The following is a 16,135-nucleotide window of genomic DNA, read 5'->3' on the forward strand; positions in this document are numbered from 1 at the left end:
GCGGCCATGGTGCGGCGCTGAGGCGGCGGTGGGGGAAATGCCTTGTTAAACTTTGCTGGGGGGTTGTGGGTTAGGGATAGGCGCTTAAACTTCCCCTCGGGAAAACAATCGGGTTGTGGCCGGAGCAGCGGAGCGAGGAGGCGACGGCAGAAGAGGACACAGCCCGGAACTGCATCTGGGGAGGGACAGGTTGGACTTTAGGAGTAATTTCTTTATAAAAAGGGTGATTCGACTTTGGAACGAGCTGCCCACCGTCCCTGGAGGTGTTTAAGGAAAGGCTGATTTGCAGTGACTGCAAATGAAGCACTAGCTAGTTGCTTCATTTTCTTGTGTTTCAAACTTTAAAAGGTTTCTCCTCAGTCTGTTTTTCTGATGTTACCAAATCCTCTAAATTTATGTAGTGGAGACTGTTTTGTTCATCTGTCCTCTTGATAAATGTTTCTGGTGGTTTTGGAAGGTTTTTTTTTAGATGTACGTGTGAAAAGCCTTAAGCTAATTCAGACTTCAGAGACATTCGTAACCCTGCGGGTATAAAAGCTATGAGAAACAGCATTTATGTAACTGTTTAGTTAGGTTTTTGTTACAAAGCTAGTTTGTTTTAGTTCTGATGCCTAGAAACATGATTTGGTAATTGACTTTGTACCAAAGTGTATGTTTATTTTTCTTCCCCTGCGCAACCAAACGGCAATTCACGAGGAGCTGGAATCTGAGATCTTCTTTGACAGAACTTTCCTTTTTCAGTTGTGTAGTACTGAAGATGGAATTTCGAATTAAACACACCTGGGATGGTTTGCCCGTGAGCCACGAGCCGGTTACAATTGGGCTGAGGCCGGATAATGCAGGACTGCTGATGGAAGTTCGAGCTCCTTTCTTTAATGACCCTCCAGCACCTCCTGGAGAGCCAGGGAAACCTTTTGGTGGGCTGTGGGACTATGAGGGTAAGTGTAACTCTTCTGCAAATATATCTGATTTCTGTAGACACTGATGTTCCTCTGTGTTTGATATGCCTGGTCTTTTTTTTTTTTTTAAGAAACTTTAAATCTGTGATAGTTGTTTTTTTTTTCAAAAGAATCCCAAACCTGAAGTTCAGTGATCTGGGTTGATTTCAGTAATTTTGAAGTTGACTTCCTGATCCTAGGCATTCAAACTTAGGTTTTGGGTTACTGGTGCAACTTGTGAACTATCAGAAGCTTGACATATTTGAGTATCAAAATAATTTTGTGGCTCATATATATTTAAATGCCCTTGTGGAAGGAGAAGTGAAATCCTAAAGACCAATTCCACTTTTGCTTTAAGAAATTGTGTGTTTGAGTCATTTTTCCAAAGTTCCTTTGAGGAATAGGAAGGTGTGAAACACAGAAATTACACTCATGAAGTGCAATTCAAAACTGTGGCCACATGAAGTGGGGAAAACTCTCGTAGTAGTGCTGGATATTTTCTCCTTTCCTGTGCATACTGTCACGTTTACCCATTGCTTTGAGTAATACAAGAATTGAATGTTTCTAGCAGTTCCTTACTTCCTGATTATTGAGCTATTGTGATTCAAGTTCTACTAAAATTGTATTAGCACCTCTTTGGTGTTATTATAATGAATATGTTTAAGTAGAAATAACTAAAGGTATCAGTCACATCTTAATTCTAACTGAAGTTTTCTAATAATGTCATTGCTGTGAGAAGCACTGTTGTAATTTTACATGAGAAACACCATTGTAGTTCTACTTTCTGTTCCTGAAATGTGATTCAAATGTCACATGCAGCTTTCAAGTACACCTGGAACAGTAATCCCCATCCAAAATATCCCTCTGCAGGGAAAAATCATTTAAGAATTAAATGCTTTCTTATGATTTCTGAGATTTAACAGTTTTAGTTACAGGGTGTGTGCCCTGCTTTGAATGTGTGATCCTCTTTCCCTTATTTTCCTGCTGCATCAGGGTGAGTGTTTTCAAAACTGAAATTGTAAAGGTAATAAAGTCAGTACTTTATAAAGCTTTTTGTGATCACAGCAATTAAAATAAGAGCTCCTAAAGTTGGAATTGTGGCACAGCATTTTAAATATTTGGGTTGTAGTTACTGTGTACGTGTCAGTAGCAAGTCAGGCTCTGGCATGACACAGGTCAAAACACATGAAAATTGAGTTGTATTAATGGGATATAAAGATCTCAGGGTATTACAGAATAGTTAATATAAAATACTGACAGCTTGTTTTTTTTCTTTTAATTTTTTTTTTGTTTGGTTTGGGTTTTTTTCAGTTGTAGAAGCATTCTTTCTGAGTGGCAGAACTGAGCAGTATTTGGAAGTTGAGCTTTGTCCGTAAGTACAGCACTGAAAAAGACCCAGAAGTTAATTTCCTCTTGCAGTTGCAATGCTGCATGTGAGACACATGTATGAGGGGGACTAGACACAGAAACTGGGTCAGTATGGGGAATGTACATATTTGTGGTGGTATAATGCACTAATAACTTGACATAATTTTAGGAAAACTGTGCTCTGATTCTTTGACAGCCATGGGCAGTACTTACTGCTGCTGCTTTCTGGCAGAAGAAAAGCATGGAAAGTAAGTGCTCAAGTACATTCATAATGATTTTTATGTACCTACTTTCTGATCAAAAGATGGCCAGTACCTCTTATTTAAATCTTTTTTCCCCTCCTTTAACAGGAAGAGCTTCCTTTGGAGTTTGAGGTGACCAGAATGAAAACCAAATGGGAGGGTAAAGCTCTTCTTCCTTGGAGCTATTTTCCACCATGCACTGACAAGTTCAATGGCTTTGCAATTCATGGCTCAGGAGAAGAGAGAAATTATGAAGCACTTTATCCTGTGCCTCCACACCAGCTGCAGGAAGGGCAGGAACCAGATTTGTAAGCATAAAATGAGCTCTTCTATAAAACGGTTGCTCTGTTGTTGGAATACTTTAAAAAGCTGATCTGGTTTTTGGATTGAGTGCCCCTAGTATTTTTGTTATAGGACTTAGCTCTGGGTCCACTGGTGCTGTACTTGTGTGAAGCACTGTGGCACTGTAATTAGTGCTTGGTTTGCATGCTAGGTACATAGAAAATTACACATTCAGTACCATTGGTATCTGCTTTTATCACCTTCCTCATCTAAATCATGGGTAGGTTGTTCTCCTTTTCCTTCTTGACTTCAGCTCCTCCTGAAGTGCCATTTTAGTGATAATTTCACCAGGTATATTTCCAGTAAATCTCTTCTGCTCCTCCCATACTGTTCTAAAAGCTTTCACCTCTAGAGATGGTTCCATGCTATGGAAAAAATTGAAAGGCAGACTAAATTAAAAAAATTAAAGGATACCCCATATCAATACTAAAACCAGCAAATTTGGATTTTTAAACTGTGCTTTGGGCCCATTTATTTTCTTTGCCTGTGAGGCTGAGATGATCTGGTAAAACCTGTTACTCTTGGGCATTTTCTATAAATGACCCAGCTCTAGAAGCCATACTATAGCTTTTAAAACACTTGTCACACAACATACAGTGATGGTGAGGTAGGGTAAATTTTAGGTAAATTACCCTTTATTTAAGAAAAATTTAGCTTTTGCAACTGTATATTAAAAAAAAAAATCAGAGCTATTGCTAATAAAACACATCAGTATTCTGTGACAAATGGAAATTTTTATTTTATTTTTATTTGTTGTATTGCACTGGAGAATGGCTGTAATACCTTTCAAGAAGGTGTTTAGAATTTTTTCTCTAGTACACCTTCCAAAAAAAATCCCTTGTCTTGTTCAGATGTTGGTAGCAGATGAAATTATGTGAAGAGACTGTTCCTTGCTGATTTCATTTCTCTGTTTGTCTTTGCTCTTACACATTACTGCAAAAGTTAGGACTTAGTTTATTTCTCTTTTGTTTGCAGTCATCGTTTGGAATTTTTCAAAGACTTGAACCTGAAAGAACTAACAGGAGAAGACTGGAAGCAGCCTGAATCAGATCTATGGAAATCTCTCACCAAGTGAATGGATTGAGGCATAAATTTTTATAATGTTGAAGTTGGCTGGAGCTGTGTGGAAACAACTTCCTCATTCTGAGCAGAGGTTGTAGATACCAGATTAGCAAGGCTTTCCTTGGCACCAAAATCATGGATCAGTCTGAAAATCAACTGCAAAGCATGTGGATCTGTTGATTCTAAATGTATGAATGGCTTGGAGTTTTTCATCTGTGCAAGAGATTAATCTTCTGCTACCAGTGAAGGAAGAATGTGCTGAAATTGCAGCTGTGCTTTTGTGAGAGCTCTGAAGTGTGACAAGGCCAATACCTGGATTGAATCTTTTGTTTTCCTATAGTTGCTGCATTTCTGCTGTATTTTCACTACTGCTCATTTGTTTGTTGACTGCTGAAGGAGATCCTTTTGTGCCTAGATTTTTTGCTTACAATCGGGAGGAAGAATGTAGCTATCATGGATTTTGGAGGCTCAGTACTTGCCCTGCAAGAAGCATAACGCTGTCCTTTCCTGTATGTTCCTGTGCCTGAAGTTTTCCCTTGCTTAATGCCAAAGGGGGAACTTATTCTGTCTCACAGACCTCTCTGTGGAGTTCCTAATGGTGTTTAGGTGCAGAGGATAGATTTACAAAAGGTTTTCTGTATTTCAGGTGAAGTTTCTGGGACAAATCATGCTTAGTAAAATCTTTTGGTATAGTTGTGTGTGCAAAAGTGGGTTTTTTTCCTAAGACTTGTCACATCAAGTGACATTTAAGAATTAGATGCATCTCAGATGTCTGAGGATTTTTTTTTTTTTTTTTTTGCATGCCACTGGGGGCTGGAGATACTCCAGGTGTATATTTTCTGTGTATGGGCATGAGTCATTTTAACAATAGTGAATATTCTAAGGTGGCAACATCTAATCTGTAAACCCTCATAAGACGTACAAATCATATGTTCCTTTTTTTTTGTCTAGCATAGCAGTTGCTGCTTGATAGTGGCTGCTGATTTAATCTTATATAAATTATCTTAAAAAATGTGAAGCTTGCTCACTAACTAGATCCTTGCCAGTATGCAGTAATAAACACATTCTGATGGTCCTATTTTTGTTGCTGTCTTCCAGCTTCACTCTAGCTGTAAGTTCTGCCTGGGAAGCAAAGAGGGTGGGAATATTCCTTTGTGAAGAGCATCTCAGTCTGGTTAATATCTGAGATAGCATGTTAGTTCACAGTTTTTGTTTAGTTTAGATTCCCTCTTTGTACTTCCAGTTTTATAGAACTGTGCTTTCAATTTTGAAGATACTATTTTTTTTTTTCCTCTGGCAGATTTTGGCATGTCAGTGCACTCAGCCATCCAATTGCTTTTGCAATTAGACAATATAGGCTCCTTGCTGCAAAGTGCCACCTGTTGAAAATTGTAAGTGTTGTACCTCCAGTTGTTTGGCTTCTTTTCTACCTTCTATCCATGTACAGTTTTCTAAAGAATGACATCAGTCTGAAATATTGAATAATTCAATAAATGTTGATTAAAGTATCATCTAGATAGTGACATCTCAAAGCTGCTTTAAAAATTTTAGTCAAAACCAAAAGGCCATTGTGCAAAACTTTTAGACTTTATTTTTAAAAGTTTGTCAAAAAACTGTGTGCAAAGATTCAAAATGGGTGTACTGCTTTTCTCACAAAGGTTGTTTTCATCTGAGGAATGATACATTGTATGTAAAGACAGTAAATAAAATTTTTTATTTATCTCTTGTTTATTCCTACTTCAAACTGACTGATTTGGATTTGACTTTGGATGTAAATGATGAACTTAGAGGGAAATAGGTTATTTTTCCCAAATAAGTAATTTAAAGTAAAACCTTTGTCTAGGTGCTCCAGGAAATTGAAATTATTTTTGCACTCTCAGAGACCTTGTTCTTTTTGCTTCTTGCCACTAGGTGGGAGAAGAAGGTTGTCTAAACTGTGCCTTGGTGCTGCCAGCCTGTTATCCTTAACCAGATCCATTCCTTCTTGCTGTATCCTTGATTTTAGAAAAAGGATATTTCAGTCAAGCTGATGGTGGCTTATTTTGGTTTATTTGAGACATCTTTGTCGTAAAAAACAGCTGTCATGCTGTGCAGTTACAGTTCTAATGTTTGCTTTCCTGCGAGGCTATTTTCAAAAATAATTTTTGAAATAAAACCAACAGAAGACAAATTCCATGAGGTGTCACTCAATCTGTAGTGTAAAAGTAGTTTTGTGGTGTTCAAATTACTTAAGTGTTATTCTGGATTAAATTTTTTGCAAATGTCTTGGGTAGTCTCTGGCAGACTTTCCAAAAAGACTGTTTTGAATTCTGAAGGAATTTATTTCTTTTAATACAGGCTGATTTGTGAGAGGTGGTTCGAACAACCTGCAGTGAAACAACATGAAAACTGTGGCTTAAGAGGGACAGAAAATTCTTTGTCTTCAATGCAAAAATGAAAAAAAATATGTAAAGAAAACTTGGATGGTAACGTGTGCTACTGGTAGAAGTGATTTGTACCTTAAATACAAAGCTGTAGCAACTTAGGCTTTCAGGTAACATAGAAATATTTCTTGTAGTGATCCTGCACATTGGGGCTTTTTTTGGATGCAAAAGCTCTTAACAGGAGTAAAATTTTGCTCATGTCTTTGTATGCTTTTAAATATTTTTTTCCTAGTATGCCAGGTCAGATATTAGAGCTAGGAAGCTCAAATTTAATTCAGGACTATATACATTTTGACTGCTATGGCTGATACAGCTACTGCCTTATCTGTTCTAGTTATTAGATACATGAGCGAGTTAATATTTGTACTGCCCAGCACCATTGATGGTAAGTTACTGCTGAATGTGATGTTAAGTACTGCTGCTTGCAGTTCCTTTTTCAAGGCTGTTTTGTGCCTCTGAAAGGCACAGCACAAAATGTTTTGTTGTGTTTTAAATTCTGACCATGTAAAAATCCTTTCGAAATGTGAATGGCACAGTGCATAATTTGCTGCATGTAAAATTTAAAAGTATTCTTCCCTGGTACCAGGGCAATCTCTAAAGTGGAATTCATTGCATTTAATTATGGTACATTTAGAATAATGGTGCTGAAATTTGATAGTTAACCTGCATTTATTTAGTTGGTAATTCCCTTCTTTTTTCTTTTGTTGAGTGCTTTAGTTTGCTGCAGTGTCTCTGAGCAGTGCTTCAGCAAAAGTACAGGGAAGTGTGTTAAGCCTGATTTATTTGCACAGGTTGTATAAACAGCTGTGTATGAACATATAAACAGCTTCAGTGAGATCAATACAACACTTATCATAAACTGTATTGCAGTTAGGCCTTTTTCCATCTCCTTGTCTGTCTGCTGCAATTAGTATTGTCAGGAGAATTCCGTTCTGTCCAAGCTTGTTTTCATTATTCTGTTTCTAAACAGGTAAAAGCCTTGGCTGCAGGGGGTCTGTGGGAGGCTTTCCAATGATGGATCAGGAGGCACTGTTTGTATCTGCACTGGCTATGAACATACCAAAATATTTTCCTGTTTCATTTTCAGAAATTATTCTGTAGACTCTCATGAAGTATGTGTGTAAATACTGCCTGCCAGTTATGTAGTGTATTTGCAAATACAAATGTATTTTTAAATGCGGTAGACCAGAACTGACTAAATAGTGTTAAAATAGCTGAAGTAAACATTACTGAAGTAAAATTAAATTACTATGTCTTCACTGTTGTTTTAAAACCAGCCCAGACTAGTCCAGTAGCTTTCTTGGTCTATGGAACAGATTCTTGAGGGGGAAAAAAAAAGTTTTCAGATGTTACCTTTTTATAATACAGAAATTCCCTCTGTAGAGCACATTTGTTGCCAATTTAATCTTGCCTTTCATTTCATGAGTTATTTCTCTTGAACTCGGTCTCTGCAGGCAATGAAATTTATATCTTGGTGCCACTAGTAGCTGTCATAAAATTATTCATCTCTAATTCTAGGCAATGTAATTGGTTCCCTTCTTACTGCTGAGTTTGCTTCCTTCAGCAAATGAAACTGTTTGGAAACTGGTACTTTCTCAGTGCTTTATACCTTATACAAGCCTGGCATTTATATTTAATCATGTCTGGCACTTTAAAGAACTGGTTCTTGTTTTAAAATTGCATATTAGTTTCCTAAATGTTAACAGGGTGGGCTATATGTAACCTCTTATGCCAAGTATCTGCTTTAAACCTTTTTAATTTCAGCAAAATATTTAGTGGTTTCAGAGGAAGGGTAGTTCATGATGTCAGAAGACAGAACTGTGGTCTTGTACCTCCTTAAATTCTTGTGACTTCTAGAATGAAATGTTGAGACTTGGTGAGAAGTCCATATTGTCAGGAGTCTTTTTGTAATTTCTATGAAACAGCTTTATAGAAGCTTCAGAAGAGTGCAGCTTGAGAGTGAATTCTCTGCAGAATCTGCCGGGAGCAGGAATCCACCCCTGGCATGTAGAATTGCCAGGGTTTGACTTTGTCAGTGGGAAGTGTTCTTTCTGCCTAGCAGGGCAGGTTATGTGATGGGGAATGCCTTTGATTGTGGGCACCTGCTGTTCAGGCTGGGGCTGTCTTCAGCCATGCTGGGAGCAGAGGAAGGTGATATTTCCCTTTACACTCTGCTGCCACTGTGTGCTTGAGAAGGTTCTCTGGACTCAGTGGGAGGCTGACTGGAAAAGGTACATGGCAGAAAGATGAAGTGATGGGTTTAAAGTATATAAAATCAGATTAAAGAAATCCTCTCAGCATAAAATAATTTGAGTTTGGGAGTGTGATAGGATAAGCATGTGCTCTCTTTCTTACTTTTTTTTAGGCATCTACCTATGTAGAAAGGTCACTGTGCTGGATGGATTGTTGGCTGGAAAGACTGCAGCTATTCTTGTAGCTGGAAACCCAACTGAAGGAATTGTTTTGTGATTCCCTGCAGTGTTTTCTCATTACTTACAAGCTATACTAGAACTGTGTGCTAATAGCTGGGGGCAAAGCAGAGCTCCTTGCTGATGTTCTCAAAACTCTCTTGCTGAGCAAAGGTAGTGAGAAGTGGAAGAAGAAAGCTGCCAGAATTCAGGGAATTGGGAAACTCAGACTTTGCTGTTGGGCTAAGTGCAAACCATACATGGAGAGGGAATGGGAAATCTCTGTGTCTTGCTGGTAACAGTTTCATTCTCTTCATGCTCTCTATAGAGTGAAATGAGAGTACAGCATAAATCAAAATTGTTAAGGTTGGAAAAGACCTCTGAGATTGAGTCCAGCTGTTAATCTAACACTGCCGTGTTCACCACTGTCCCATGTCCTCAGGTGCCACAATCACACATTTTTTGAACAGTTCCAGGGACTGTGGTGGTTTCACCACTTTCCTGGACAGCCTGTTCCAGTTTCTTGAACTGGGCAGACAGTTCTGGTTCCTGTCTGATCACCCTTTCCGTGAAGTTCACATGATAAGTGTTGTTCAGTGGAGTGTAGGATCATACAGTCATAGGCTAGAAATTAAATATAAGATGTATAAGGCTGCAGAGCACTTGATCACCTCTGAATTCTTGTAGTTGATGCAACCATGCTTTTCTGTGCTCCTTTATATTCTTGGATGGATCCCTTCAATCACCTCTTTTGTGCTGAAGACAATAGGTTAAGTGCTACGAGGCTGTATATCACAAATCACTCTTCAAACTAACATCAATCGTATTTCCTTACATTCTTAAACAGGTCTGACTATCTTATTTGTATTTTTAAATTGCTGATAAAATCTGAGTACAAACCAACAGTCAAGTTTTCCTTGGAGGGATCTCATACATCAAGCTCTGTCAGATTATTGTTAATATTGTTCTTTGAGTAGGAAGTGGGGTCTATATTTTATCTGTTCGGATATTATTGATGAGAAGGTCATTAGAGAAGTCTTTGGCATGAAAAATGGTTTTGGATTTTAAGTGCAGACTGCTGCCTAAAAGGAGACGTCTTTATCTTGCCAGTGCCTTTGGCTTGACATGTCCTTTTGTGCTCACAGCAGAATTTTTCAAGTCACAAAGTGAGTCGTTACAGGCAAGAGGAATTTTTTTTATATACTGGAATATCCTTCTTGAGTCCATTTTCACATGCTGCACCTTTGAAGTGTCAAGACTTATTGAGATTTAACATTTAGGATTGGAAAAGAATGTCTGAACTAATGAGAAGTGAATTTTTTTTTTCTTTTTATTTTTGCACCTGTTTAGGTATAATAGAGAAGTAAATGGACTGCTTTCCATATCAGTTACTCTGTGTATTTGATGCTTGTGTGAGGCCCTCCAGATTAATTAGCAGGTTTAGTAAATGATACAGGAAAGACTAATCACATTCTGCATGTGTTAGCTTCAGAGTGCCAAGTCTTTGCTTTCATCCTCTTGAGTCTACAATGCCTGAAGTGCTTCAAATCCTGATAGCCTTGCTTATAAGATGTGCAATTTATCTGTTAAAAAGAGGGCTATTGCACAGATTCTGTATCACCTGCACTGACTGACTGCTTTGTGCTCACTGTAATGGGATATGCTGAGTAAATAACCTCTTTGGTTATTAACACCTTCTCCCTCTATGATTCATAGATGTATTCTGAAAGTCCTCGGTAGTTTTCAACAATGTCTAGGACTTTTTTTTTTCTAATGAAATCTATTTTTTCCTGATTAGCAAGAGCACAAAAAACTCCTTAGAGAAGACCTCTGTCTGAAGATCCGTGCAACTTCTCTCCTTTCTCTCTTTAGCTTGTGTATCAACATTTACACCTCAAAATGTTGGTTTAGCCAATACAGCCCTTAAAAATTGAATTTTAGTCAGAAGAATTCTCTACTCCATATAAACTTAATGAAACATCTGGGTTGGTTTTTTTTTTTTTTCCCTCCACTTGTGGAAAGATCATTTAATTAAAAATTGATGGTGCTAATTGACAAATGTGATGATTCCTTTAAACTGTTAAATATACTGCTATTAAAATCAGTCATTTCTCAGTACAAGTTAATGGCTAGTTTATTAGAACTACTAATTGCCTAGTTTTTCAGCAGATGGAAAGAATCTAATTATGGTCATAAGGACTGGATTGTTTAAAGATAAATTGCAGGTATTATGCAAAATGAGTTTTTTGGTTTTCAGTAGGCCACACAGTGGGAGACAGTTTAGAGAACAAGTAAAAAGTAAGGAATGTTTTCCCATTGCCTCTTGAAAGATTCGGATTTGAAAGTTAAAGTGTTAAACTGCCTGTGTCTTTTCTGACTTAGCTGTGATGTTCCCTAAGCCATATCAAGAGTAGAATTAATTGTGGGTGATTGTGTGTCTCTTCAGCATCTAATTAGAACATCCTAATTAAAAGCTGTTTTGTGAAGCCTGCTTTCCATTGGATTTGTGTTCCATGTTCCCTGAGCCCTTCTACTGCATTAGAAATTACCTAAGAATCTCAAGTCTTGTTAAAAGAGTTTGTAATTGCTGTCAGACTCCGATTTTGTTGAGTGTCCATCACCAGCTTCACACAAATGGAGACAATAGGAGTACACTGAGATTTTTTTTTATAAGGATAACTTTGCTTGTGTGCCTATTGTCACTTTTTAGTATGCTCTACGTGCTTGCATTTGATATCTTAGCAGGTTTTCTGAAGCAGTCAGGAGCTTTTCACATTTGCTTAAGCTCCATTAGCACTGGTATTGAAGGCTGTTTCCATATCTCCTGGTGATAGTTTGGCAGAGTCTCAAGTGATGTGTGGATCTGAAAGGCTGGGTGTTAAAAGCCATTGCACACTGGAAGAGTTCTGATTTTGAGGAAACAAATGATGCCACCTGTTACCCAGTCTGGAATGCTGCTACTTGTGATTGGCTATGTCAGGCCCTAAGTTGCAAGGAGCCCCCCTGTACAGCAGGGCCCTTTGGAATCAAGTTTGAATTTGAAAACTGGAATCAGAAAAGTCACACCAAATTCCGCAAGGGGCAGGGGAGGGAATCTGTGGTAGATTGTAATTTCAAATGTCCACTCTGGCTTTGTTAAATCAGCTCTGTTGTTCCCAGAAAACTCTGTTAGAATTACCTTGCTATAATGATTTGCATATTGGTTGGATTTAAATCTACAAACATTTAGACTGAATCAAGTTTGGGCCAAATTCTGAGTTTGCTGGGCACCATCTGGATCATTTTGTGATCAGTAAGAGTGCAATCTAGTATTCTAATAATTGTGGATTTTTAAATTATGTAAAAATAGGTGAGAAAATAGGTGGTAAAATTAATTTCTCTAGTACCTCTCCTTTTAATGTTTTTTCTAGTTTTTCATGTACAGAGAGATTTTCCAATTGACCGTTGTTGTTCTTTTCACCATCTTCTCCTCTGTGATCTTTATTTCCTTCTGGTTTCTAAAACCTGTCAATTTCATTTAATTTGTTCTACTGTGCTAAAATTAAGCACTGAAATGATGCCGTTTGAGTAATAACAGGATACATCTGTAGCCCTTGTAAATTGGCTCAGGTTATCCAGTAAACCAGAAAACTGTTCTGTGAGTACTCTTTATATTCAAGTTTACACTTAAGCTCCATGAAATACAGAGCTGATTTTCCCTTATTAATTGTCAGAAAGTGCAACCCCACTGTGGCACACAGTGCAGAATGCAAACATGGTTTTTTTCAGTAGCTCAGACTTTCACTTAACTGCACATTAGGTTAATGTTTTTAGAGTAATAGGATGTCTTTTCCAACAAAATATTTGATCTCATCTAAAGTTTTTTTTTTTTTTTTTTTTTTTTTTTTTTTTTTTTTTTGGTTTTTTTTTTTTTTTTTTTTTTTAATATCCTTTAACCCTTGATTTATGTGGAGGTACGTTTATGCATGTCTGCAGCATTTTATGTCTGTGCAAGCACATGAAGTGAGTAAAAGTGAAGCCCACTGCTCTTCTAAGCACATAAATATTCTTTGTCATCTACCACTTTCTGTCCTAATGGGTAGCACTTAGATTGTTGCAGGTATAGTAACACCTAACCGTGAAGTAACCAAGGCTAAAGAAGAGAGTAATTTTCATTATTTATCTTAATGTTTTATATTTGTCTGTGGTTAGAGAACACGGTTGGACTTCATGATTGTTCTTTGTTTTTAATGAGACTTTGAGAGAGCTGGAGAAGAAAAAAGGTATTGCATTTATGAGCACTGTCCACAGTAAGAGTAAATTAAACATTTAAAAGCAGTTATCTTTCAGGGTGATAGTGGTTTAGACATGGCTGTCTTGACCCAAAATGTCCGCACACACACAATTTTGTAAGTTTAAAACATAGGAACTAATTTGTACCCTTGCATCAGTGTTTGATTGAAAAATCAGTGGTTTTCACTTTGAAAAGTTCAAATGGAAATTTAAAATGGAAAAACTGATGGTACCACTTAGTGCTTTGACAGAAGGCTTGCACTTCTCAGTTTATGTACAGACAGGGCAAATTTGGATTAAATGAAAGGAAGAAATTCTTCACTGAGAAGTGGTGAGGCACTGGAATAGGTTGCCCAGAAAAGTTCTGGGTGCCCCAGCCCTAGAAGTGTTCAAGGCCATGTGGGATTGGGCTTTGAGCAACCTGTCTGTGCCAGAGATGTTGGAAAGAGATGGTCTTTGAGATCCCTCACAACCCAAATTATTCTGTGATTCTCTTTTCATTTATTCATTGCAAGCTTTTGCCAATTCATTCTAAGAAGAATGAATTCTACACAATTTAATGTGAGTGGAAGAATATATAATCATTTCATCCAATACCTAAAGAAGAGATGAAACTGATTTTTGAGTAGGAACAGTTGCTTTTTGTCAAAAAAAGCAAGATTGGGCTTTAAGGCAAATGTAAAGGTTTTTTTTTTTCCTTTTGACTTGAATGTGTTTTGGGTTAAATTCAGAATGGAATGTCATCTGCAATAGGACCTTTCATCTAATGAGAATATACAGCATCCTTTGTAAGTTGTTTATTTGCATACAGCTACAATGAATGATTGTTTTAGACAAAATACAGAGGGTATATACAAACAACTGGCAGAGATCATATTTAGCTGTATTCCTTACATGGGGTAACTCACTGACTTTAAAGGTCCAGGGCTGATTTATAGTGTGCAGTGGCCCTGATTTCAGAACTTGAGCAGAATGCTGTTGGATACAAATCTGCTGTGGGAGCTTTTCCTTCATTTTAGGCTTGGTGGTTCCATAGAACCTCAGAATTTTCTGGCTCCTGGAAGAAACCCAGGTGGCCTCTAGTTAACTATATTAGAACACCATTTGCTGCTCAGTCCCAGTCAAAAACCCATATTTGTGCTGCTAAAAAAAAAAATAGTATTTTGATGTGTAGCTACTCAATTGGTGGGAATGTAATAGCATTTACATTTGTAATGTTACACTATATTACTATACAATTGTTATTCTACAACTCTGGTTTGGTTAATGCCAATTAACTCCTTATGATTACTTGCTACATTAACTTAAAACCTCATTGCATTTGAAGCAAAATTGAATTTTGCTGCCCTGAAATGTGTGTCCAATACACAGCAGTATTTGGCAAGATGTGTATAAGGCCTGGAGTACTGTGGTAGACTTCCAAGTGGCTTCATATGAAAGCCAGAGACTAAATTCTGGTTTCATCACACCTAAGAGAATTTAATTTTTAAGTGGAAATTGTTAGTGGAACTCATAGCATTTACTTGCAGAGTGTTTTCCTGTTCCTTGTTTTCACCACTAGTTGCCATTTGGTGTATTTGAAAATGTTAAGTCAAAAATGGAATCTGGGAGAGATCTGGGACCCAACTGCCTTACTGTTGTGGATGCAGATAAATCATTTCCTACTGTCAAGTAATGACTGAAACTACATGAAAATAAACATCTGATCCAGCTTGTTAAACTGTGTTGTCTCGTGCTGAAAATCACAGTCGGGCAAATGTTCACGTTCTAAGAGGCTACACTTGAATGCTTCTGGTGTTTTGTGTTGATTGTTATAAATTCTGGCTGTGGAGGGATAAGCAGGGCTTTAAACTTCTCTTCTTGGGCACAAGAAACTTTCCTGAAACAATCCCTTAATGGAAAGTACTTGAAATTATTTTTCTCAATCTTCTAAGTAGCGATGGTATTTCTGTTAAAAAGCTGTAGCTTAATCTCTCAAATTCAGAGACGTGGTTGTTCATGTTCTGTTACTACCATTTCTAAAACCATGATTTGTGTCTATTTTGAACATTTCTTTATGTATAAAATAACTGCTACCAGCTTACTCTTTCTTTAACTGGAGTAAAATAATTTTATGGAGTAAAATAATTTTCCAGAACATCAGATAATTTTGCCAAACACGGTTTTTGTTTTTCACTAGTCAAAAAAGCTTCTCCAACTTCTCCCCTTGTAGGAAAGGACTCAGAGCTTTGTAAGAGCTACAGTTTAATTATAGCCACGATGTACCTGTTCCTGTTTGATACAGATTTTGACTTTGCAGATTTTCATGCAGTGTGTTTCAGGGTGGCTCTTGGGAGTGATCTTGTGATGATGCTAAAATTGGATTATTTCCAGTGGCCAAAATGGAATTCCCTCTGATATGATTTTCAGAACCATGGAGAGATTGCACTGTTTGTAACATGCAGGTAGGAATATAATTTATTCTGGACAGTCCATAGTTATGGTTCATGGCAATAAGTTAACTTTTCTTAGATCCATATGGACTTTACAGGATTATATATTCTGGAGTGTTTCAACTTTCTTTGCTCGAAATAGAAACTTTAGGATGAAAATCATTAAAGAATAAACCAAGTCATAAACCATAAGATGCTACTCCTTGTTGTGGTTTAGGAATACTAGTCCACAATTTAATGCTCCCTCTGAGACTCTCCAGACCACAAGCCACTCACTCCTCACTCCTATCATGTTTTTAGTAACTTGGTTTTAGGGAATGATTTTTGTAGGTGGCTGAAAAGAGTGGTTAATAGTCAGGCTTCTTGCAATTAGAACCAAAAAACCTGTATAATATTGGACTTATTATTGCTGGATGTTACTCTATCAAAAAATCAGACATTGGTATCATTACAGATAATGACCCAACTGATGGTCATCTCTTTCGCTGTAGTTTAGTTTTCACTGTGTTTTTGATCTTTCTCTGCCTTTGAAAACCCTGTCCTGGTAATGGAGTTCCGGCAATGTTGTAGGTCACTTCCAAGAAAACCCCAAAATGGTAACATTTATCTAAATGTTCCTGCATTGTCTTGTGCACTGTGGTTTGGGCC

The 16,135-nt window shown here is 37.4% G+C and overlaps 1 protein-coding gene across 5 annotated transcripts; it reads left to right on the top strand.

The window, feature by feature from the left end:
* The first annotated feature begins 58 nt into the window (after window positions 1-58).
* Window positions 59-7,868, top strand: CUNH4orf33 (chromosome unknown C4orf33 homolog). 5 transcript variants are annotated; one of them, XR_005956347.1, is made up of 8 exons: window positions 59-189; window positions 742-938; window positions 2,250-2,310; window positions 2,503-2,554; window positions 2,657-2,856; window positions 3,866-5,343; window positions 6,290-6,485; window positions 7,346-7,868. XR_005956347.1 is itself a non-coding variant. In XM_041482319.1 (6 exons), the coding sequence occupies exons 2-6, from the start codon at window positions 758-760 to the stop codon at window positions 3,963-3,965; spliced, it is 594 nt and encodes a 197-aa protein (XP_041338253.1). In that variant the 5' UTR covers window positions 59-189; window positions 742-757; the 3' UTR covers window positions 3,966-5,816. The 5 variants fall into 5 exon arrangements, 1 of the variants encoding a protein (XP_041338253.1); XR_005956346.1 differs by having other exon boundaries at window positions 6,290-7,868; XR_005956348.1 differs by lacking the exons at window positions 6,290-6,485; window positions 7,346-7,868 and adding an exon at window positions 5,864-6,246.
* The last annotated feature ends 8,267 nt before the right edge of the window (window positions 7,869-16,135 follow it).

Source organism: Pyrgilauda ruficollis, unplaced genomic scaffold (genome assembly GCF_017590135.1).
Source record: "Pyrgilauda ruficollis isolate IOZ18807 unplaced genomic scaffold, ASM1759013v1 scaffold58, whole genome shotgun sequence".
NCBI lineage: Eukaryota > Metazoa > Chordata > Aves > Passeriformes > Passeridae > Pyrgilauda > Pyrgilauda ruficollis.

Bases quoted from the DNA above. Each gene is read 5' to 3' on its own strand.
- CUNH4orf33 (XM_041482319.1), top strand. From the start codon at position 758: ATGGAATTTCGAATTAAACACACCTGGGATGGTTTGCCCGTGAGCCAC. The intron at 939-2,249 runs GTAAGTGTAACT...GGTTTTTTTCAG, and splicing joins TGGGCTGTGGGACTATGAGG to TTGTAGAAGCATTCTTTCTG. The intron at 2,857-3,865 runs GTAAGCATAAAA...TTTTGTTTGCAG, and splicing joins GAAGGGCAGGAACCAGATTT to TCATCGTTTGGAATTTTTCA.